This window comes from Lampris incognitus, chromosome 1 (genome assembly GCF_029633865.1).
Source record: "Lampris incognitus isolate fLamInc1 chromosome 1, fLamInc1.hap2, whole genome shotgun sequence".
NCBI classification, from domain to species: domain Eukaryota; kingdom Metazoa; phylum Chordata; class Actinopteri; order Lampriformes; family Lampridae; genus Lampris; species Lampris incognitus.
This window is the reverse complement of record NC_079211.1, coordinates 90,678,883-90,704,716: the sequence shown is the minus strand read 5'-3', so window position 1 is coordinate 90,704,716 and position 25,834 is coordinate 90,678,883. Positions and strand designations below refer to the sequence as shown.

At 45.5% G+C, this 25,834-nt stretch overlaps 1 protein-coding gene across 1 annotated transcript in view; it reads left to right on the top strand.

Annotated features, from left to right (window-relative positions):
- Nucleotides 1-25,834, top strand: part of si:dkey-220o5.5 (actin filament-associated protein 1-like 1) — an 82,673-nt gene that overhangs the window by 55,465 nt on the left and 1,374 nt on the right. Inside the window, exons 6-12 of the mRNA XM_056278207.1 lie at nt 1,552-1,790; nt 1,992-2,168; nt 18,920-18,997; nt 19,198-19,273; nt 22,700-22,944; nt 24,143-24,255; nt 25,465-25,582. Of these exons, the coding sequence (XP_056134182.1) occupies nt 1,552-1,790; nt 1,992-2,168; nt 18,920-18,997; nt 19,198-19,273; nt 22,700-22,944; nt 24,143-24,255; nt 25,465-25,582 (1,046 nt within the window). The remainder of the gene's footprint in view (nt 1-1,551; nt 1,791-1,991; nt 2,169-18,919; nt 18,998-19,197; nt 19,274-22,699; nt 22,945-24,142; nt 24,256-25,464; nt 25,583-25,834) is intronic.

Genomic DNA, 25,834 nt, shown 5'->3' with positions numbered 1-25,834 from the left:
TGTAAACTGTCATCATCATGATTCTCTTATATTAAATACTGGGTTTATCCTCATCCCAACCCAGTGGAAAATACACTCCACCGCTTCTAGACTACTCTGATGGTCTGTGAGGTTCCAATAAAACTATAAAAATCACTAGCATGACTTAGCTTAGCATGATTTAATGTCACTGTCCGAGGAGTGACTCTGCTGTCCTCTTTCCTCTGTGGTGTATCCTAAAAGTATGAATTACTGATAGGCCATCTTCTTTAAAGAGAAAAACGGAAGCGTTAAGGGAAGTGTAAACCATTCTCTATCTGGACATGGAGAAACATATATATATATATATATATATATATAATTATTTTTTTTATTTTTATTTTTTAGGTCCCCATTAAAGTCTCAGTCAGGTCTATATTGGAAAGATAACATACTCTATTTCTATAGAAACAAAGTAACTTTGAGCGGCACGATGGCCCAGTGGTTAGCACTGATGCCTCACAGCAAGAAGGTCCTGGGTTCGAGCCCCGGGGTAGTCCAACCTTGGGGGTCATCCCAGGTCGTCCTCTGTGTGGCGTTTGCATGTTCTCCCCCTGTCTGCGGTGGGTTTTCTCCGGGTGCTCTGGTTTCCCCCAGCGTCAAAAGAAACACATGTTAGGGTTTATACTCCTGCCTGTGCCCCTGAGCAAGGCAGTGGGAAAAGAAGTGGAGTTGGTCCCCGGGCGCAGCTTGAAGGCGGCAGCCTGCTGCTCATAGCTACACACATCACAGCCAGGATGGCTTCATCTGCAGCAACTGAATTTCCCCAAGGGGATTAATAAAGGAAACTTAATTAATTGATTAGCTGTCATGTCCGCTTACAATATTCAAGCTGTATAAAGAGGAACTGAATTAGAAAACTGTCTATATGAAAGCTTTCAGGTGGCGTCCAGGGTCTACTTTATTTCTTTATGTTTCACCTCTTTGCCAAATGATACGCAGTCATGGAATAAATGTCCTTTGCTATGCTGATGACACTCAGCTGTATGTGCCTATAAGGGCTGACGATCACACTCAAATGACTAACTTAGAGGCCTGCTTGGCTGCTGTGAGAAACTGGATAGCGATATTTCCCCAGTTATTACTGGGGAAATATTTCTTTTGCTCCATTGATTTGCCGGTCCAGTCAGAGATCGAGGAGAAATGACACAAAGTTGAAGTTATTTTAAAAGCCAAAAAGATTCGGGGCTTTTGAGAGAACTTTCTGGGCTAGAGCCCAAGAAGCCCCCCACCCCCACCCCCCGCACACTCTGCCGCTGCGTCACACAACGCCTCGCTGAAAAATGCAGCCTTTTTAATTAAACTGTGTTCAGACCAGCTGCACGAAAAAGGCAAACTGCTTTGAAAAAAAGACAACAACTCACCAAACAAATCGTCCGGATGTGCCAAGCACAGACCTTGTTTCTGGTGTTTAACCAAAAGCCTGTTCATCTTCCTGTAAAGACAGAGCTGCAGGAGCTCCATAGTGAAGATAACTTCTGGACTGGACCATAAATTAGACCTAATTTCTCAACCCATAATTTTCCTCCTCAGCAGAGGGGCTGGATTCTGACAGCAGCCACTATGAATCCTATGGTGAGGAGGACCAGGATGAGGAGGTGGAGCAAGGGGAGGAGTTTGTGAAGGACAGGGCACACTACATCCAATGGAGTGCCTCTCAACCCTGCCTAAAGCCTGCCCCTGAGTCCCGCCTCTGTGGCTACCTGTGGAGGAAGAAGTGGCTCGGCCAGTGGACCAAACAGCTCTTCGTCATCAGACACAGCTCTCTGCTGGTGTGTGTGTGTGTGTGTGTGTGTGTGTGTGTGTGTGTGTGTGTGTGTGTGTGTGTGTGTGTGTGTGTGTGTGTGTGTGTGTGTGTGTGTGTGTGTGAGAGGCAGTATATAGTAGTATCTGTTTCTGTAGCCCATCTTTATTTTTCTTCTTGTCTTTTACCAACCCCCCCCCCCCCCATTGTGTCTCTTGTACCGGAGCAGTGTTATAAGTATGCTAAGGACCTACTGCCCCATTTGGAGTCGGACCTACAGGGCTGTCAGGTGGTCTACAAGGCCAAGAGCAGCAGGAAGATCCAGCATGAACTCCGAGTCCTACAGGGTTCCCAGACCCTTGTACTGGGATACAACAGCTACCAACAGGCCCAGGAGTGGAGAAGGGTGAGAGAGAGAGCGAGAGAGAGAGAGAGAGGGGGGGGGTTGATGACAGTTTATATGTTTTGCTTTAGACTGTGTTTCTTTTGCTGCCATATATTTATTTGCTATAATATTTTTTCTAATTAATATTTAGCTTGTCAATGTTTAAACGCTTGCTTTGGCAATGTGGACTGTGTTGTGTCATGCCAAGGAAGCCTTTCGAATTGAATTGAGAGACAGACAGACAGACAGACAGACAGACAGACAGACAGACAGACAGACAGACAGACAGAGGAAGAGCAGAGAGAGAGAGAGAGATTTTTTTGAATTATAAAACAATTCTTTATTTAACAAAAAAATTAAAAAACAGACTTGATATCTTTTTAACAATATAAACAATATTTGTCAAATTACAAGCTAGTACTTAACATACATCTTTAACATTCCCAACAATAATCATTCAACAGCAGCTCAAAACATAAAGAAAAAATAAAAATACTAAAACAGAAAACAGCCAAGACCCTTTTGATCCGAGCTCCGCAGCAGAAACCAGCTCATCCTCTATGGTTGAACACAGCACCCCTGTACAACACCAGAGGGTTGTGAATTGGTCCAGATCCTTCACTGTTCTGAAATAATTAAAATCTACCTTATCCTGGCCTTGACCATCCTGGTAAACGACAAACAACAGCATCACATTCTACACACTCTTTCATTCTTTTTTCCGGCTCACATAAACAGCCATTTTTGCCTGTCCTGCGATGAAATTCAAGAGTCAGCATTTATATTTTAAAAACCAGGTAATCCGTTGAGGTTTGAGTTGTTAAGATCCATTAAAAACAAAGGCAAGTTTATTCCGAGTCCACAAAAACATTGAAGTATTGCACAGGCTACTGGTCTCCATCTTAAGTCTCTAGGCCCAGTGAACAACCTCTAAATGAACTGTAGGCGGAAGGCTGCACCCCTGCTGGCCAGATGGATCAGTCCTTGACCCCCTTCATCCTTAAGAAGGTACAGCACACTCTGAGGAATCCAGTGCAAGTTGTCCCAGAAAAAGTTCACCAGGAGGTTGGTTGGAGGATCAAACGCATGTTAATCGACCCCTTAGAGTGTATGACACCAGGTTGTTGATTACTGACATGTGCCCCCTATAAATGACATTTTTGGTAAAATCCATTTCCATTTCTTAAGACGCCCTTTTACTTTTTCTAAAACATTCTCCCAATTCTTATTTGAAAAAGATTCAATCCCCACAAACACTCCCCGATATTTCATCCCTCCCCTTTTCCATGTCAACCCCCCCAGGTAACATGAGCTTATCATTCAGTTGCTCTCCTACCATCAGCGCCTCACTTTTTCCCCAAGTTTATCCTAGCTGATGATATTTGACCAAAATTGTTAACATTTTCTACTTAAACATCAACATCTCTTTGATCCTTTACAAAAACAGCTACATCATCTGCATAGGCAGATAATTTCAAAGTTGCGCTGCAACCAGCAAAAGCAACTCCAGACAACTCACACTTTAATTTATGCAACAGGGACTCAATGGCCAGAGTGGACAACATTCCAGAAAAAGAACAACGCTGTCTAATTCCCCGTTGAACCTTAAAAGGAGCACTCAAACCACCGTTAATTTTAAGCACACTGTCAATGTCACAGTACAAAACCTTGATCTTAGCTATAAAACCTGGGCTAAAACCAAAGCTTTCATGGTTTTCAACAAGTGCTTGTGTTTAACCCAGTCAAAAGCCTTTACCTGATCTATGGAAATAAGACCAGTTTCAACTCCCAAATGAACTAGAGATGTCCAAAACATCACTAATTAAAGTACTGCTGTCAGTGATCAGCCTACCGGGCACGCAGTAAGTCTGGTCAACATGGATAACCTCTTCATCACTTTTCTCAGTCTGTTTGCTAACACCTTAGAAAAGATCTTGTAATCAGTGCAGAGCAGGGACACTGGCTGCCAGTTCTTAATGTCCTGCAAATCCCCTTTTTTCGGCAAGAGAGTAATGACGGCCCTACTGCAACTCTGAGGCAACTGCCCCTCAGTTGCACTGTTCCTCAGAATAATCAACAAATCCCCTCTGAGCACTGGCCAAAAAGACATAGAAGTTAACAGATAAACCATCTATGCCAGGTGTCTTACCACTCTCCAGACTTTGCAGGGCATCCTGAAATTTTTTTTCAGTCTAAAGATTTCCTGGTCAGTAAATGTGTTTTCCTCCAAATCTCCTATATTTTTCATAAAACATCTTACCGAGTCAACAAAAAGCTGCAAGTCTGGAAAGTAATTTTCCGCCTTGACTGCCATCAAACCCTTGGTAACCTATAAAAATGTCCTAATCATCAGGAAAGCATAGCTCCCTTCTGTATCCACCTGGGTGTGTGGAGTGGAACCTAACTCACAGTCAGTCTTCTGTGTCCTCCTCAGGTAAAGAGGAGGGAGGCTTTTTACCTTTTGAAACCCTCTTTGCATTTGAATTTTCCTGTCTGCCGTCTGTGGGCTTCCTTTTAATAGACATTTTTGTTTTTATTTCATCATCCAACAGCAACTCTTCCTCTTCCTAAAATACATACTCTGCCACTGTATTAGCAGTCTTCTGTATTTGCTTCTTCTGACTACAATTCATATCTCGCCCAGCCAATTTGCTATACTCTCTGTTCTCACTGTTTTCATTTTCTTTTTTATTCTGTTCATCCTCCTCTACCTACTCATCCTGGCCATCAACTTTTACCTGCTCAAATTCTGTTACCTTCTCATTGTGATCATCTTTTTTGAACTGCTGAACCTGCCCACCTCCCTCTCCTACCTGCCCAGTCTCTCCATTTTGCTTATGTTCTCCAGCCTCGGTCTCTTTCTTTTTCACAACCTGGTCTATTTCTACTGTCCCTCGCTCCCCTGCCTCCTGACTGCCCCGTGCCGACTTGGCAGCGCCGTCTTCAGCCGGAGATGCGCCGCTCGTGGCGGCATTGGGGGACAATGGCGGCCCTTGAGGAGCAGACCTACCCTCACTCCTTTCGGGACAAGACCTTATGAAAGGCCCCTCTGACCCACACCCAAAACATTTCATCATACCAGATGTAAGAAAACAATGTAATCAAACTCATCGATTCTGAATGCCTTACATCCAAATGCTCCCCATTATTTTTCAAAATCATTAAACCTTGTCCCCTATGGGACAGGCACAACGTGTTTCAAGTGAGGAGACTTGCAACCCGAGGAGACCATTTTTATCGGCTCCTTCTCCAAAGCGGCATTACTCATGCACGGGGGAACATTAGAAATGGTGATTCTCGTGGCAGGATTAACCAGCGGCAGAACGGGAGACCAGGGGTCCTGGGAGAAGAAGTACAGTGGATGCCGACGGAATTAAAGATGGAGACAGTTACAGGTCAGTGTGCTAGAATGGAGGGGAGAAGTAAACTGACCCTTAAGATGGGAGAAATGGAAGTACAGCAAGAATTTTGGCTAGCCAACATACGAGAGGGCTGTATCCTTGGACTGGATGCTTTGAGAGCCATTGGTGCGGTGCTACGGGTGGCCGGACCACAGCTGGAGGTGGGCAACCAAGTGCTGAATGCCGTTCCCGTACGCAGCAATCCAGGGGGCAATGCAGGTGGACCACGAATCTTGTGCTTGGCTTCAGGGCCATGGGAAGGTACATCACCAAAAACGGCCTCTGCACTTGAATAACTGTCCCAAAAGTGCATGGAAGGGTTTAGCCAAGAAGAGGGGGATCAGGTACGGAACCTGCTGATAGAGAACAGACACCTCTTCGCTTTGAGTGATCTGGAGTGTGGCCGCACCAATCTTGTACAGCACCGCATTAACACTGGTAATGCGGACCCAGTCCGCCAGAGAGCTCACCGTCTCTCTCTGTTGAGTTTCAAGAGGCAAAGGCAAAGATCCAGGAGATGGCAGCTGCAGGCATAATTGAACCCCCAGATAGCCTGTGGGCGTCCCCTGCTGTGCTGGTTACCAAGAAGGATGGGTCCCTCCGATTCTCTGTGGACTATCAGCGACTCAACAACCTGATCCGGAAAGACTCGTACCCACTAGTTCGCATCGACGAGGCTCTGAACTGCGTGGCAGGTTCCCAATGGTTCAGCTTCCTGGATCTAAGAAGTGGGTACTGGCAAGTGGAGATGGCCCCAGAATCCCATGCAAAGACTGCCTTCACCATTGGCCGAGGACTCTGGCAGTTCACAGTCATGCCATTTGGCTTATGTAATAGCCCGGCCACATTGGAACGCCTCATGGAGCATGTCCTTGGCCCCATCCCTCACTCTGCCTGCGTGGTGTACCTGGACGACCTCCTGGTGCATGCAGCTATGTTTACAGAGGCCCTCTCCAACCTCTGACTGGTGCTCGAACGCATCAAGGCAGCCAGCCTGCGACTGAATCCAAGAAAATGCAATCTATTGCAGCGGGAGACAAGGTTCCTTGGGCATGTGGTGGGGCCCGGAGGTATGTCCACAGACCCTGACAAGGTCACTGCAGTCAGGGATTGGCCAGCGCCCACCTCAGGAAGGGAGGTGGTGTTTTTTGGGACTGGCATCGTACTACCTTCGGTTCGTGCATGCCTTTGCAGACAAAGCCCGTCCACTCCACCAGCTCACCGAGAAGGGACAACGGTTCCAGTGGACTGAAGCATGTGAGAGCTATTTTCAGATACTCCGGAAAGCTTTGACCCAAGCACCAGTGCTAGCCCTCCCAGACAGGCAGCGGCCATTCAAACTTGACACTGATGCCAGTAATGTAGGTGTGGGAGCAGTCCTGTCGCAGCCAGTGGGGAAGGGGAAAGAGTGGTGGCCTATTACAGCAGAGCCTTGAGCAAGGGAGAAAGGAACTACTGTGTGACTCAGAGAGAACTCCTGGCAGTGGTACAGGCCGTAAAGCATTTTAAGCCTTACCTGTATGGGAAAGACTTCCTACTGAGGACGTGTAGCACACTTGATAAGAATGACACTTACAAGGGCTGGTGTTTTTGTTGTTTTACTCCATCTGTCAAATAGACATTGCAGAGGACACGTTTTCAGAGCATGGCTAACTATACGAACGGCAACACTCATCTACAATTTATACACAATAAGAGCACCAAATAATATTCATCCATAAATTCACATTAGTCTAGCCTACCGCTAGCAAAGCTAAACAGTATATAACGTTACGGAACATGGGGGGGATCAAAATAGCAACACACATAGGCCTACCTTCATATTTACACAGTGTGGAGACACTAAACATAGTAAAGGGAGACTAATCACACATACAGACAATGTCAAAGCCAAGCTACAGAACAATGGGTTCAGACCGCGGGAGCTATGGCTATGCTAACGTTAGCAACTCGCTAGCAATCTAGCTAACGTTAGCCAGTGATATGACGTTATCAAAATAAATATGAAAGTCCCTTCGTGGGTATTTCTAATAGGCATCCATATCCCTACACATCATATTTAATCACCATCCTAATTCCATATGTCTAACTAGTCTGGTTACCTGTCAAATAGACATTACAGAGGACACGTTTTCAGAGCATGGCTCACTATACGAACGGCAACACTCATCTGACGATTCTACCCGAATGCCCCAGAGTGCACCACGAGAGCCAGCACTACGTCACACAGGCTAGAAGCAATTAACCTGCAGTGCCCTCCTGTGGCGAGAACCGGCTATCACAACAACACAGCAGACAATTCTCCTCTTTGCTAGTAGTGAGTGGTCAATGAAGGTAAGTATATGAAATAGAAGGTAAGTATATAAAATAAAAAATAGATGGGGGGCTACTAAATCCCAAGTACCCCACAGACGGACCATGCATTGCTGCTTAGCTTCAAAGAACCAAAAGGGCAGGTTGCCAGATGGATTGAAGCCTTGCAGGGATTTACCTTCATCACGGAGCACCGAAGAGGCAGCCGACACAAAAATGCTGATGCTCTCCCCAGACGCCCCTATTCTGATCAGGCCTGCCGCCATTGTAGCCGGTTGGAGACTCGAGAACAGCAACGGGTAGATCGTGTCACAGTGCAGGCACTTGGGTTTGCTGTTTCAGTTTCCACCTTCGTGAGCGGCGGCTTCATGAGATCGACAACTTTTATTTTTCTTTTATTAGTTCTTTATATTCTGCCCTAACCTCCTCATTTTCTTCTGATTTAGCTGTTTTCTGTGCTTAGTTCACTAATCGCTAGATTATCTAGTTTCTTTCTTATACGAATATTGTGTTTAGTAGGTAGCTTCCTGTTCCCAGTTTGTTACTAGCTTTGCGCTTAGCCTAGCTTACCAGTTAGTTCTATTACATTCGCAGTCAAAGCAGCCTCGTTAAAACGATGGTTTGTGGTGACTGCTCCGTAGTTACAGATAGGTTGTCTCTACTAGAGAGACGTGTCCGTGAGTTAGAGCAGCTGCTTTCGGCTAGGATTACGTTAGATGTGACGGGCACTCCAGATAGCCTCAGCCCCGGGCCTGACAGTAGGCCTGCTCTTGTTAGCACTAGCTCAGTAGCCCCGAGCCTGACAGCAGGCCTGCTATTGTTAGCACTAGCTCAGTAGCCCCGGGCCTGACAGCAGGCCTGCTATTGTTAGCACTAGCTCAGTAGCCCCGGGCCTGACAGCAGGCCTGCTATTGTTAGCACTAGCTCAGTAGCCCCGGGCCTGACAGCAGGCCTGCTATTGTTAGCACTAGCTCAGCTTCGTCGGCAGATGCGGCGGAGTTTGTCTCTGTTTACCGGCGTGGGAAGGCTCGAAAGAGCAAGCCACCGGTCGTGTGGCCTGGTCTGCAGTCACCAGCCCTGTTGGTAGTCCTACCGGCCATCGTGCTTCTCCCACTTCTGTCGACAGAGTAAAGCAACGCACGCTAGTGATAGGAGCCTCCATTACCCGCAATGTTAGATTAGCTTCGCCAGCCTTGGTGCCCTGTTTACCCGAGGCCAGAGTCTCCGACATAGAGGATAATCCTAGGGTGCTGGCATCACGGAGGGAGAGTCAGGGAACCCAGGCACACAGCACCACTACTTTCAGCAACATTGTTATTCATGTCGGCACCAATAATGCTAGGATGAAGCAATCAGAGATCACAAAAGCCAGCCTAGTCAGGATGCTTGAGTTTGCCAGAAAGATGTGTCGTCATCGATTAATTGTCTCTGGTCCCTTACCAGTGAGGGGTAATGATGAGATGTACAGTAGGCTCACCTCAATGAACCGCTGGCTGGCGCGTTACTGTAATGAGCAGGGATTCGGCTTCGTTGATAACTGGCCTTCTTTCTGGGGCCGCCCTTACCTGCTGAAAGCGGACGGCATTCACCCTACTGGGGACGGCGCCGCTCTTTCGTCTAGCAATATAGATAGTTGTTTACGTTTACTTTGACACTAGGGACTTATTATTCAGCAGGTTGCAGGTGATTAGAGAGCCTGCTAGGTTTAAATCTAGTGCGGATGTGGAGTCAAGTAGTTTAATTAATGCTAGTCAGGGAATTTCTCATAGTGTAGACTATCAACCTGATAGCTTGGTCTATAACATTGAGACTGTCTCCCTACCCTGCTGTATTGCTCCCAAGCTCTCCTCTCCTAAATGTGTGAATCACAATAATCTAGTAATTATTCCTACCACTGGCAGTGGTGAGATGTGCGACAAAGTACCTAATAATCTACAAAACCAAATAGCTAATGTTATCAAGAATGTGACCACATATCATCCAAAGCGTTGGTGGCCAAAACTCTCAACAAGGTGTCTAATTCCAATTAATCTTTCATCTATTAGTAGCGCTAAAGCTCTGCCTACTACTGATCACTTCCACAAGATGCTTAAATTTGGTTTCATAAATATCAGATCACTGTCTACCAAAGTCTTACTAATAAATGATCTGATTCTTGAACGTAGTTTTGATATGATTGGGTTATGTGAAAAATGGCTGAAACCAAATGTTTTCCTTCCCTTAAATGAAGCTTCCCCACCTGACTATACTTACGCCCATGTAGCTCGGGCAAATAAACAAGGCGGGGGTGTTGCCTTAATATATAAATCTATTTTCAATCTGACTTCTAGACTTGAATCTAAACTACAGTCTTTTGAGTCTCTTGTTCTTGGTCCATCTCCCTCAGCCATGAATAGACTGGGCTCAGTCCAGATTGTGATACTCTACCGGCCTCCTGGCTGTTACTCGTTATTTCTTGAAGAATTTGGAGAATTTGTCTCAGGCCTTGTTACTCACTCTGATGAGATTCTAATTCTAGGTGATTTCAATATTCATCTGAATAAGGCTGCTGATCCTCTAAGTAAAGCCTTTCTGGCACTCGTTGATAGTTTTGGGTTCACTCAGTTTGTTCAAGAGTCGACTCATTGCAGTGGTAACACCCTTGATTTGGTTTTATCTAAAGGGGATAGCTGTTTCTGATCTGAATGTCTTACCAACCACATCTGCTGTGTCTGATAATTTTCTCATCAAATTTGAAGCATTATTGGCCTGTCCAGTTAATGTCAGCACAGATGTAATTGCCTCTCGCCATATCGGTCCCTCCACTGTAGCTGCATTTGGCCAGCAGCTGCCTGAAGTCTTGGCTCTGTTCACTGTGGTAAATGACTCTGTTGAAAATTTCACTAGTGACTTAAATGTGGCCCTCTCTAGTCTCCTCGATTCAGTTGCACCTCTCACTACCAGAGCTAGGCGACTAAAGAGTCCTACACCCTGGTTTAATGATGAGACACGTGCTCTTAAGCGGACCTGCAGGAGACTGGAACGTAAATGGCGAAAATCAAAATTGGAAGTTTTTTACCCATCGTGGCACGAGTGTTTATTGAAATACAAGCGTGCTTTATCCACTGCAAAAACATCGTATCTCTCTCACTTAATAAATATTAATAAACATAACCCCAGATTTCTCTTTGACACTGTATCTAAACTTACTAAAAAGCAGTTGTCTATTAGCTGCTCACCATTCACAGCCCATGAATTTCTAGATTTTTTCTGCAATAAGGTTGATGAGATCTTAAACAAAATTAGTTCTTCAACTCCATCTACTCCTGCAGATCCTGTCTTACTAAATTCATATCTACACAACGAGTCACTGTCAATTCCAGTTATTACAGCTTTTGAGACTATCTCACTTGATACTTTGACTAAGTTCATGTCAGCCTCTAAACCAACTGCTTGCCTACTTAATCCTTTACCAGCAAAACTTTTTGAAGACCTCTGGCCTTTTCTTGGACCTACAATGCTAGACATTGTTAATTTATCTCTTACTACTGGCATTGTTCCCAGCAGTTTTAAGACAGTTGTGGTTAAACCTCTACTTAAGAAACCACACCTCGATCCAGGGTCTCTTAATAACTATTGGCCTGTCTCTAATCTTCCATTCTTCTCTAAAGTATTAGAGAGAGTTGTGTATCAACAACTTTTGACCCATATAAAAGAAAACGATCTATATGAACCTTTTCAGTCGGCTTTCAGGCCCTTTCACTCCACTGAAACTGCTCTGACCAGAGTGGTAAATGATATTCTACTGGCTATCGACTCTGATTCCACTTCTGTGCTTCTACTACTGGACCTCAGTGCAGTCTTTGACACAATTGATCACTGTATACTTTTAGATAGATTGAATTGTAATTTTGGTGTCTCTGGCTTAGCTCTCTCTTGGCTTAAGTCCTACTTATCTGGAAGAACACATTGTGTGTAATATTATATCAAAATTTTCTGACATTAAATATGGTTTGCCTCAGGGCTCAGTTCTTTGCCCTCTACTTTTCTCTCGACATTACACCTCTTGGCCAAATTATACGCAGTTATGGAATAAATTTCCATTGCTATGCTGATGATACTCAGTTGTATGTGCCTATAAGGGCTGATGATCATACTCAAATCACTAATTTAGAGGCCTGCTTGACTACTGTGAAAAACTGGATGTCGCTTAACTTTCTGCTTTTAAATTCAGATAAAACCGAGATGCTAGTCATTGGCCCTGCTAGACACAGACACCAATTTGATCAAGTAACGATAACGATCCACAAATCTGTGGTTTCACAAAGTGTGGCAGCCACAAATCTTGGTGTTACGTTTGATCCCAGCCTTTCCTTTGATAAGCACATTAAAGAAATCACCAAGACTGCCTTTTTTCACTTACGTAACATAGCTAAAATTCGGTCTTTTCTCTCCATGGCTGACGCAGAGACTCCAATACATGCATTTGTTTCATCCAGACTTGATTACTGTAATGGTCTGTTCTCAGGTCTGCCACATTCTAGTACTAAAAGTCTTCAGATGGTTCAGAATGCTGCTGCTAGAATCCTAACTAAATCTAGGAAATTTGACCATATTATACCAATTCTTGCCTCCCTTCATTGGCTTCCTATCCATGTTGGATCAGAATACAAGGTGCTTCTGCTGACTTATAAAATCCTAAATGGGCTTGCCCCATCCTACCTGTCTGATCTCCTTAAACCTTACATGCCACCTCGAGCACTTCGTTCTCAAAATACAGGGCTCCTGTGTGTACCCAAAGTTAAAAAGAAGTCAGAACCTGCCTGCTGCCATCAGACAATCAGAGTCTGTTGAGTCTTTAAATCCAAACTTAAAACTCATCTTTTTGCCTTAGTTTACAATTAGTTGCCTTTAAGTTGAGTGCTTCACAACCTGTACTGGATGGCGGGTTGGTTTTCTGTCTCATTGAATTTATCAACCACTGTTCTGCCGACGAGATTATCGAGTATAGATTACAGAGTATAGATTATGACTAATTGATGACTTAATTGATTATGGCTAATGACTATTGCAAACTGTTCTCTACTCTAACATGTCTTTTCTCTCTCTCTGAATGATGTCTTCTCCTTTCTCTTTTTCTGTGTTTGAATGGTGTCATGTGAGTCTCTCTTGCATGCATGTGCAGTCGGTTCTCCTCCCAGGTCTCCGTGGTGATGGTGGTCATCACTTGGATGCTGCCTGCCCTTTCACTCCTCACATAAGTTTTTGTTTTATTACATGATGATGCTGGTCGCGTGGCCTGGGTCCTGAACTGCTCCGTTGGCATGTGGACACTGCTTGGCATCCTGTGCATCATGTTCTTCATAAATTTTATGTCCATTATAATTCTGTTATCCTCTTTCAATGTTGTATTACGTAAATTGCGTGAACACAACATCCATTGCACGCTGTCCGTCTTGGGAGAGAGATCCCTCCTCTGTTGCTCTCCCTGAGGTTTCTTCCTATTTTTTCTCCCTGTTACAGAGTTTTTTACGGAGTTGTTCCTTATCCGATGAGAGGGTTTAAGGACAGGATGTTGTGTTGCTGTTAAGCCCAATGAGACAAATTTGTAATTTGTGATATTGGGCTATACAAATAAAATTGATTTGATTTGATTTATGTCACCAACCAAGATAGGGGAACTCCAACGTCGGGATAGCCACCTGGGACCCATGATACGCTGGCTAGCACATGAAGAGGCCCCAAGTAGAGAGATGGCAGGTCCCCACTCCCCCACCACCAAGGCATTGCTGGGACAGTGGAACTCACTCATGCTTCATGAGGGGTGCCTCTATCGGGTGTGGGAAGAGCCAAGGAGGGGAGGCAGTACCTGGCAACTAGTTGTTCCCAGCACACTACAGCAGCAAGTGTTATGCACAGTTCATGCCCCCCCTGGAGTGGGACACTTCGGCATTACCAAAACTCTGCAGCGGCTGCAGGAAGGATTCTACTGGGGGAGGTGCCGGTGAGATGTGGAGTGGTTCTGCCGTAACTGCAACACCTGCAATGCAAAGAAGGGGCTGGCTGGGCAATCCCATGCCCCCCTGCAGCAATACAGGATGGGGGGGGGGGGCCCATGGAAAGAATTGGAGTGGATGTGGTTGGGCCATTCCCCGTGACAGAAGATGGTAATTGCTACATCCTCACAGTGATGGATTATTTCACGAAGTGGCCCGAGGCCTATGCCATCCCTGACCAACCTACAGCCACAGTGGTAGACTGCCTCATTGAGGGGATGTTTACCCGGTTTGGGGTGCCAGAGGAGTTGCATAGTGACCAGGGGCGCAATTTCGAATCCCAGGTGTTTGGGGAGGTGTGTCGGCACCTTGGGGTGCAGAAGACCAGGACCACTCCCCTACACCCTCAAAATGATGGCCTGGTTGAGCGGTTCAATCGGACCTTGGTCACACATCTGGCCATGCTCACGGCGAAGCATCAAAGGGATTGGGACCGCCATCTGCCCCTGGTACTCATGGCATACCGCTCGGCCACTCAGGAGTTTACGGGGTGCACCCCAGCCGCACTAATGTTTGGTCGGGAGCTACGGACACCTGTAGATCTGGTCTTTGGCAAGCCGCCAAACCCACTAGTACAAGGGCCGCCAGGCCAGGACTATGTAGACGCACTACAGGACCGGATGGAGGCAACTCATCAGCTGGCTTGAGAGAATATGGCTTCTGCAGGGGAAAGGCAGAAGAGGGCCTATGATGTACGTTGCCACCACAAAGAGTACCAGCAGGGGGACAACTTATGGGTGTATAACCCACGGCGAAAGAAGGGACAGTCCCCAAAGCTGGACAGCAACTGGGAGGGGCCCTGCCTTGTCCTGAAGAGGATCTCAGAGGTTACCTACAGAGTGAAGCTGCACAGCCGCCCTCGGATAGTCATCCTTCACCAAGATCGTCTCACACCTTACTTCAGCCGGGACAGTGACCAAGCCGGGACTAAATGTGTGGTGGGAGGAGGTGGGGTGCCAGACCCCTCTTCCTCTGTAGACCAGGCTACCGGGGTCCAGGGAGGGGGTAAGGACGCTGCTGTATCAGAGCCAATCTCCCTGGATGTCAGCAAGGAGCTCCCACCAGAGGACCTTGTTTTGGCCCAGGAAGGGGATGGGGAAACTGGGTTTACGGAGCTGGCCTCCCTGGCCAGGAACGGAAACAACGGTGACGTCAAGGGTGGGGGCTGGGACCCAGCGGATACAGAGCCGCCCCCATCATTCATCAGCAGCCCGCCGCAAGGAGCAGCCCAGGATGGGAGAGGTGCTCGGCGGAAGAAACCCTCATGGTGGATGGACCCATCCACATGGGATTTGGGTTAGGCCAATGGGACGTTGGTCTTTCAATGAAGGGGGCAGTGTGGCGAATTCTATTGGAGTGTTCCTGCTGGAAGTCAGGGGGTTCATTTGTGTATTACTCACAATGCAGCTGAAGAGTGTTAATGTTTTGTGTTATATTGTAGGATATTGAACATATTAAAAACGGGCATGTTTGTTACAGAAAGCGGGGATGTTGTGGAAGGTAATGGGGGCGTTATGAGAGAAGTTGTATTGGACAGCATGCTATTTCCCACCTTGAGTGTAAAGAGTAGGCAGATAAGTAAGGTCGCTTCTGTGGCCAAGACAAGGAAATAAAAGCTGAGACCAATACGAGCTTGTGTCTGTTATGACTGGCTTGTCTTACGGTCATTAAAAGCTTGCTGGTTAACTCTGGAAGGTTGGCTGAGGAGTGGTTATCTGACCACGCTACATTATTTAGCCTAGGGAAACCTCCTAGTTTCACCAGCCGCGAGAGCTGGGCGATATTCTTCTGGAGCTGGGATGCGCAAAGGTGGAGGCCTGGAGGGCTATCTCCCTGGTCTTGGGTGATAGTGGAGAAGCCTCCACCCAGTCTGCAAGAGAAATAGGTCGTAAGCCACGGGTCCAGATACAGAGTTCAGCGAGGCTTTCCCGCCAGATTTCTGTTACCATACCGCCCCCTGCGGGCGGTTTGCGGCGCTGTTGCGCACGCGAGGGAGAGGCGTTCCGTTTCCGTTTCAGCTCGTAGCGGGTCGGCGGGCGGGAACGCGCTGCGCGGTTTAAAACAAAACATACTTCCTTACTCACACAGCCTCGGAGACTGGGCGTTTGTAAGTAACATATTTGTAAATAGTTACACGGTAATTGTGAATTATACCCAGCGCCAAACAAAACGTTGACGTTAATCCGCGGTGTTTGCTAATAAGCTACGCTAACGTTAGCATGTGCTCTGTTAGCATACGCAGTTAATGACGCAAACCCTCAGTTTAATGGCGTTCTGTTGCGTCATAAGTCATGTACTGTAACCATGTGTGTGTTTTTTCTGTGTTTTACAACAAAATAATTGCTTCAGTAAAATCAAGAGAAGTCACGCCTTGGTCTTCATTGGAGAATGCCTAGCTGTTCGCTAGCTAGCTGACTAGGTCTGCCGGATAGTGACCCATGTTGTCACCTTCTTAAAATAATGGCCTCAGTCATATTTTCCAAGTTTTTCAAAAAACAGAATAAACTGAAACAAACAAAATGTGTCAGCTGATTCTGTTTTTTGAAAAACTTGAAAATATGGCTGAGGCCATTGTTTTAAGAAGGTGACAATATTTGTAAAATTGTTAGGAGGGACTAGGCTTGGGTTACACCGGGGTTACATATCTATCTATCTATCTATCTATCTATCTATCTATCTATCTATCTATCTATCTATCTATCTATCTATCTATCTATCTGTTCTGTTTATCTATCTATCTATCTATCTATCTATCTATCTATCTATCTATCTAGCTATCTATCTAGCTATCTGTTCTGTTTATCTATCTATCTATCTATCTATCTATCTATCTATCTATCTATCTATCTATCTATCTATCTATCTGTTCTATTTTTCTATCTATCTGTTCTGTATATCTATCTATCTATCTATCTATCTATCTATCTATCTATCTATCTATCTATCTGTTCTGTTTATCTATCTATCTATCTATCTAGCTATCTATCTAGCTATCTGTTCTGTTTATCTATCTATCTATCTATCTATCTATCTATCTATCTATCTATCTATCTATCTATCTATCTATCTATCTATCTATCTATCTATCTATTTATCTATCTGTTCTATTTTTCTATCTATCTGTTCTGTATATCTATCTATCTATCTATCTATCTATCTATCTATCTATCTATCTATCTATCTATCTATCTATCTATCTATCTATCTATCTATCTATCTATCTATCTGTTCTGTTTATCTATCTATCTATCTATCTATCTATCTATCTATCTATCTATCTATCTATCTATCTATCTATCTATCTATCTATCTATCTATCTACAGTGGGGAGAACAAGTTTTTGATACACTGCCGATTTCGCAGGTTTTCCCACTTACAAAGCATGTAGAGGTCTGTCATTTTTATCATAGGTACACTTCAACTGTGAGAGACGGAATCTAAAACAACAATCCAGAAAATCACATTGTATGATTTTTAAGTAATTAATTTGCATTTTATTGCATGACATAAGTATTTGATACATCAGAAAAATAGAACTTAATATTTGGTAAAGAAACCTTTGTTTGCAATTACAGAGATCAGACATTTCCTGTAGTTCTTGACCAGGTTTGCACACACTGCAGCAGGGATTTTGGCCCACTCCTCCATACAGATCTTCTCCAGATCCTTCAGATTTCGGGGCTGACGCTGGGCAACACGGACTTTCATCCCCCTCCAAAGATTTTCTATTGGGTTCAGGTCTGGAGACTGGCTTGGCCACTCCAGGACCTTGAGATGCTTCTTACGGAGCCACTGCTTAGTTGCCCTGGCTGTGTGTTTCGTGTCGTTGTCATGCTGGAAGACCCAGCCACGACTCATCTTTAATGCTCTTATTGAGGGAAGGAAGTTGTTGGCCAAGATCTCGCGATACATGGCCCCATCCATCCTCCCCTCAATACGGTGCAGTCGTCCTGTCACCTTTGCAGAAAAGCATCCCCAAAGAATGATGTTTCCACCTCCATGCTTCATGGTTGGGATGGTGTCCTTGGGGTTGTACTCATCCTTCTTCTTCCTCCAAACACGGCGAGTGGAGTTTATACCAAAAAGCTCTATTTTGGTCTCATCAGACAACATGACCTTCTCCCATTCCTCCTCTGGATCATCCAGATGGCCATGGGCAAACTTCAGACGGGCCTGGACATGCGCTGGCTTGAGCAGGGGGACTTTGCATGTGCTGCAGGATTTTAATCCATGACGGCGTCATGTGTTACTAATGGTTTTCTTTGAGACTGTGGTCCCAGCTCTCCAGGTCATTGACCAGATCCTGCCGTGTAGTTCTGGGCTGATCCCTCACCTTTCTCATGATCATTGATGCCCCACGAGGTGAGATCTTGCATGGAGCCCCAGACCGAGGGAGGCTGACCGTCATCTTGAACTTCTTCCATTTTCTAATAATTGCGCCAACAGTTTTTGCCTTCACACCAAGCTGCTTGCCTATTGTCCTGTAGCCCATCCCAGCCTTGTGCAGGTCTACAATTTTGTCCCTGATGTCCTTAGACAGCTCTCTGGTCTTGGCCATTGTGGAGAGGTTGGAGTCTGATTGATTGAGTGTGTGGACAGGTGTCTTTTATACAGGTAACAAGTTCAAACAGGTACAGTTAATACAGGTAATGAGTGGAGAACAGGAGGGCTTCTTAAAGAAAAACTAACAGGTCTGTGAGAGCCGGAATTCTTACTGCTTGGTAGGTGATCAAATACTTATTTCATGCAATAAAATGCAAATTAATTATTTAAAAATCATACAATGTGATTTTCTGGATTTTTGTTTTAGATTCCGTCTCTCACGGTTGAAGTGTACCTATGATAAAAATTACAGACCTCTACATGCTTTGTAAGTGGGAAAACCTGCAAAATCGGCAGTGTATCAAATACTTGTTCTCCCCACTGTATCTATCTATCTATCTATCGATCTATCTATCTGTTCTGTTTATCCATCCATCCATCCATCCATCTATCTATGTGTCTATCTGTCTGTCCGTCTCAGGTGATTGAGCAGGTGAGCAGTGGAGTGGAGATTCATACCTCATCGTCTCTCAGGTCAGACAGACCGCTGTCTTGCAGGGTGAGACACACACACACACACACACACACACATACACGCGCGCGCGTGTGCGCGATAACACAGAGCTCTGTGAAAGCAATACAATACGGGGGAGCCCTGGCTCATGCCTCAAGATTGACTCCTCTGTGTGTGTGTATGTGTGTGTGTGTGTGTGTGTGTGTGTGTGTGTGTGTGTGTGTGTGCACGCACGCATGCTCCAGTCAAGCCTGGTGATCCATGCTTTCTCTGAGGAGGAGAAGCCTTCAACTTCATGCTGTCTGGACAACCAGGACAAAGGTAGAGGAATGATTGATGAGGATGATAATGATAGTAATAATAATAATAATAATAATAATACATTTTATTTGTGGGCGCCTTTCAGAGCACTCAAGGACACCTTACAGAAGACAGTTAAAAAAACAAGTAGCACTGAATCAGACAGCATAAAATCAAAACAAAGCCAGGTAGACAATAAAAAATGATAATGATGATATGTGTATTTATAGTGCACCTTTTAATACAAACTTACAAAGTGCTGCACAAGCTGCAGATACAGAAAAATAAACAACATACATATAGAGTTTTATACAGAAAAGTAAAGATTACAGCCCCATTACAGAGAAGGCAAGTCGGTAGAGATGGGTTTTGAAAGGTTTATTACAGCTGTTTACAGACTCAGCTGATCTAACAAGAGGGGGGAAAGACTGTTCCAGAGAGACGGGGCCCTGACAGAAAAAGCACAGTCACCCTTGGATTTACGGAGGGATTGAGGTATAAATAAGAGACCCTGGTCAGAAGATCTGAGTGGCCTAGAGGTGGAGTATGGATGCAAATGTTCTCAAATGTATAAAGGGGCAAGACCATGTAGTGCCTTATATATGATAAGCAGTATCTTCAAGTCTATTCTATACTTTACGGGAGCCAATGAAGGGATGTGAGGATTGGTGTGATGTGAGATCTAAGATTGGTATTGTTAAGCAGCCTGGCTGTAGCGTTTTGCGCGAGTTTCAGGTAGGACACGGATGCTTGGCTGAGACAGGAGAAAAGAGCATTGCAGTAGTCAAGGCATGAAAAAATCAAGGGTATGGAGTAGTAGTTCTAGATCTCTGACTGATGGCATTGATTTAATTTTTGTGATGTTTCCAGAGCTGGGAAAGCAGGTTTGCCCAAACTTGTTTATATGTGGGTCAAAATTCAGATTTTGGTCAAAAAGTACACCCAGATTTCTTGAGGCGGGTTTAACATTGGTGGCCAGAGGGCCGACACAAGGTTTCACTTCTGAGACAAACATATTAGGACCAATAAGGAGAACTTCAGTTTTGTCTGAATTGAGCTGAAGGAAATTGAGTGACATCCATTCCTTAATAACAGCCAGGCAGTCATGAAGGGTATCAATATTACCCATATCATTTGGCTTAACTGAAAAATACAGCCCCATGTCATCAGCGTAGCAGCAGTGAGAGATACAATAGAACTGGCTAACCAGATTAGCTAGAGGTAGCTTGAGACTGAAGAGGTCACTTAGGATTTAGGACTTTGTCCCAAGTGGTCATTTCCTTACCTGCGTTATCGAGCATGCATAAAGACATTAAGTCCTTCATTCCTTCTACTATCAAGCTATTAAATGCTGATAGCAGTCATTTAAATGACTGTTGCATTCTTTGAAACTCAGGTATCTATATGAACTATAGCAGATGTTGTGTTTTATTCATCCTATTGTGTTTTGTATGTTGCTCTGTTGCCTCTGATAAACTACCTTGCCTGTGAGTGTTTGAGTCATATGTATGGACTGGGTAAGCTGCAAACGAATTGCCCTTTTTGGGATCAATAAAGTTGTCTGAACTGAACTGATAGGCCTAGGGTTTGCAGGACAGGTGAGGCGCGAGCCATTGGGTGGAGGTGAGGCGGGCAGTTGAGGCGAGCCCGCACAGCTCCTATTCATTCCTGCTTGCATCTTGACAATGTCTTAAAATTTTAGTCCCAGTCACACTAGTTTAGTACATACACACATTCACACAAACCATACTCCAAACAACACACACTACCAGGGCAGGGTTTGCTGGGGGGGGGGGGGCGAATGGCTCAGGCCTGTTAAGCTTGGATGACTCATAACCCCACTCCCTGCCATTTTAACACCATACATGACATGAGCGCGCAATAAGCACTGGGTCTAGCAAGATGGGCGGGTCATTGGCAGTTTGGCGTGGGTGGGTGGTCGGACGGGGGGCAGCCGGGAAGGCCCCCGGCCCAGGTGGATAGCTCTGCCCTTGGTGCTGGGTGGTTTCCTTCCTGTTGCACTCTGGCAGGGCTGTAATCAGTGCTTCCAGGTGCTTTCCGGGGCCCCCAGCTGGCGGCTTGTTGTTGTGGGTGTGGGCCACGGGACAGGTGGCAGCTGTCAGACTTGCTCCTGCTGTGTGGCTTTTCTGTGAGGGCGGTGCGGGTCTGTCTGTCTGTCCGCAGGTGCTGGCAGGGCCCTGTACACCCCGAGAGGGTTACCGTCGGGTGACACCGACTGGGTGTATTCGGCTACATTGGTGTGTGCTCGGTGCTTGTGACTTGGAGGCATCTACCCGGTGGCAGAATGGCTGACCTCGCCATCCGCAGCTTGGGTCCTGCGCCTATGGGTGCACCTTGTGCCTGTACCTGGGGGTTGGTGGTGGGGGTGCGCCTCAGGGGCACGGGCCCGGCTTGTGCCTTTGGGAACTTGCTTGTGCTCCTCGGGGATATGTGGGGCAGTTGCTTTGCGGGCTCCTTGCCCCCAGTGGGCTCAGTGTCCCTCTAGGGTTGTGGCGCTTTAAGCACCGGCTCGTGTCCTGGTTGTGGGATGTCTGCACGACTGTGGGGCTCGTGGCTGGCTGAAGAGCCTGTCTGCCCCTCTCCGAGGTGCTACAATAAGTCACGGATCTTAGAGACCAGGATTTATTGGGATTAATCCCATGCACTCAACAAGTTTCTTTGTTTCACGTGTGGCGATTGTCCCCCTCTTGGTGAAGCGATGCTGATTGGTTGTTTAGCTGATCAGACATGCTGAATAGGGGGACCGGTGGAGGCTGTAAATATAAATATATAACAAAAACACTGCTCTTATTATCTCACAGATCATCCAGAGGACAGAGCAGGACATAAGCGGTTCTTGATAATTAATAAAGATGACGTTTGCAGGTGGAGAAGCTGAACTCCACTTGCAGATTAGCTCTGTCTAGGACACATTGGCATCCAAATTCCCTGTGTGGCATAGCAAGCCTGCTGACAGCACAGATAATTAAAAAAAAAGTATATGCCACCTTGATTAAATCAAAGCCTACAACCTGCACTAACAGTCCAGTTAAAAAAAAGTAGATTTGAACATAAATTAAGACAAGACATGTGGTACTAGGGACACATGTAAATGTTAAAGAGGATACAATCCAGAAAAAAATCCCATTAAAATGGAATCAGTTGAGCTGAATGATTTAAAAGCTAACACTGATTCTGCTTATCTGGTTTGGCGATGCCTGGTTGGACAAGCTGAGGAAACCAAACCGTCTTTTGGCAGCAGCTCAGTAGAAACATGACGATACAAAATTCTGACTACGTCCTTGCTTGTGTTGTATTGACTCTCAGATGTACGGCGCTGTGGATAAACGGGTCTGCTTAATGACGTCGTAACATTGTAAAATGCAGAATAATTTTCTCCACGTCATACTGGAATGATCTCTGACCTCTCTCCTAACTGGTGGACAGGCTTCCTCAATGTGCTGATGAACTGCCAGTGGCAGAGTTTGCAGTGCCAGGTGGAGAAGGGTCTCCTGAAGATGTTCGGAGAGGAGGAGGAGGAAGAGGAGGGTGACAGGAGGAGGAAGATGGGTGAGCGTCCCCCCCAGTACACGCTCCAACTGACAGGCTGTGAGGTAAAACCTGGACCAGATACCGAACACTCGTACCGGATCACACTGTGTCAGCACGGAGACCAGATTGCCATACTGGAGGTATGTGTTACTTATTGATGTTGTACTGTCTTGTTGGTAAAGGTCTTCTACCAGCTTGTTCTGTCATATCTGCTGGTTAGACACAACAACTTTACTTCTTCTTCAAACTCAACACTACCTGCCTTCTTATTCCTCATCAGGCTGCTATGATTGAAAACACTATGCACCCTGTCATTTTTCCTGGCCAAGTCTTACCAGACACCAACGATCCACACCACACACTACTACAGTCTGCTGGATGTGATATTCATTGATTATATATTGTCTTAAATATACAAGATAGATCTACTACTACTGCCACTACTACGACTACAACTACTACTACTCTTGGCTGCTCCCGTTACGGGTCGCCACAGCGGATCATCGTTTCCATCTCTTCCTGTCCTCTGCATCTTCCTCTGCCACACCAGCCACCTGCATGTCTTCCTTCACCACATCCATAAACCTCCTCTTTGGCCTTCCTTTTTTCGTCTTCCCTGGCAGCTCCATATTCAGCATCCTTCTCCCAATATACCCAGCATCTCTCCTCCACACATGTCCGCACCATCTCAAGCTTGCCTCTCTTTCCTTGTCTCCAAACCGTCCAACTTGAGCAGTCCCTCTAATATACTCGTTCCTGATCCTGTCCTTCTTCATCACTCCCAATGAAAATCTTATCATCTTAAACTCTGCCACCTCCAGCTCCACCTCCTGTCTTTTCATCAGTGCCACTGTCTCCAAACCATATAACATAGCTGGTCTCACAACCATCTTGTAAACTTTCCCTTTAACTCTTGCTGCTACCCTCCTGACACAAATCACTCCTGACACTCTTCTCCACCCACTCCACCCTGCCTGCACTCTCTTCTGCACCTCTCTTCTGCACTCCCCATTACTTTGGACAGTTGACCCCAAGTATTTAAACTCATATGCCTTCATCACCTCTACTCCTTGCATCCTCACCATTCCACTATCGTCCCTCTCATTCACACGTAGAGAAGATAGATGGAAAGCATCAAAAATATATTTGGTTGCATGTAAACATTAAGGATTGCAACTTTTAACAGACAAACATGGTTCTAGAGTACATACAAATACTATAGACAGTAGAACATACATATAATACTACATACAGATTATACTTATTACTTTACATATAGATAGGCTCTCTCTCGCTCTGTGATATATTTTTATGTAATGTGTGCATGTGATTCTGCAGGTCAGTAGTTTAGAGGACAGGGATCGATGGCTGCAGCTACTACAAGATGGAGCTGTCAGTCAAAATCACCATGACGACAATCTAATACAGGGCAGCACAGATGGAGACCTCAGGTGAGAGAAGCATCTGCCAGTCTGTCTTAATGCATGCTCAATAACTCAGGTAAGGAAATCACAGGAAGTTGAATCAGTTCATCTGGAGACAAACGTTTCATCACTCATCTACGTGACCTCTTCAGTCTCTTAAGTCTTAAGAGTAAACCAGTGGTGATTCTGTATGTGGCGGAGTGTCGGAACAGTTGAGACGCATATTTTCCAAACATGGCGTCTCAGTATCTTTCGAACCCCAAAACACGTTGCGCCAGAAGTTGGTCCACCCCAAGGATCGGGTCCCCCGGCTCAAACAGAGCAACATAGTGTAGCTGTTAAGTGCCAGGAGGATTGCCATGACTTGTACATTGGGGAAACTAAACAGACGCTTGATGAAACAATACAGAAGAGCTAACACATCAGGCCAGGACTCCACAGTCTACACCATCTACACAGTCTATACCATCTACAGGCCAGTGGCCACTCTTTCAGGGATGAGGATGTGCACATCCTTGATAGGGAGGAACGCTGGTTTGAATAGGGAGTCAAAGAGGCCATCTTTCTGAAGAGGGAATGACCATCCCTGAACCGGGGGGGGGGGGGGCTAAGAGTACATCTCTCACCATCTTACAATGCTGTGATTGCAACCATTCCCCAATCCTCTGTGAGTAGTACACATGGCCATTGAAACTCTAGTTAATGGTCACGCCCATATTTGCATATGAGACTGGTCATTGGTTTAGGTGGTTATGCCACTGTATTGTTTATAAGGGTGGGGTACCTGCAATCAGCTGAGACTGAAGAGGTCACTTAGATGATGATGAAATGTTTCTCTCTGTAAACGCTGTGTCCAGATGAACTGATTCAGCTTTCTGTGATATCTGCCAATCTGTCCATCCAGCTATCCATCAATGTATTCATCCATCCGTTCAGTGGTAGATAGATTGTCCTGTTTTGTTTCCTTTATTATTATTTTTATCCCTTAATTAGATGGTGGAGGCAGAGAGGAAAAGGGGAGAGACAGAGAGGGGGGGGGGTAAGACGTGACAAATGTCGCCAGCTGGATTCGAACCGGCGACGGTTCTGACAATGTGGTATGTGCTGTAAACATTCGGCGACAGCGGCACCCTGATTGTCCTGGTATTTTGAAGAAGGGTGGTGTTCCTGTGTGGGTGAGACATTTTGTTCTGCCTCTTCTTCATCTCATGGATTAATTGTTCCTTGTTTCATCAGAAGGCTGAAGATGAGACACTTTCTCACATCCAACATGTACATGGATGACCTCTTCCAGCTGAACGGTACAAGCACATCCCAGCCCATCTACTCCAATACCTCGATATTGGAGCACATGGTATGTTCCAAAAGGGGGATTGGACATTAAAACAGAGATGGTTTCAGTTGTAGTAGAGATCGTTCACTCTATCAGTTTACAATAGGACCATTTGAAACTTTAAAGTGTAACTTCCCCCACAGGTCTGAGCCTAAGTCCACCCACTGCATACTTTTGAAAAATGCTAGTAAGTGGGCAAGGGGCTGAGAGGGGTACCTTCGACAGAGTTTGCCATACTGTTGGGGTATGCCAGGCTAAAAGCAATGACAAGGA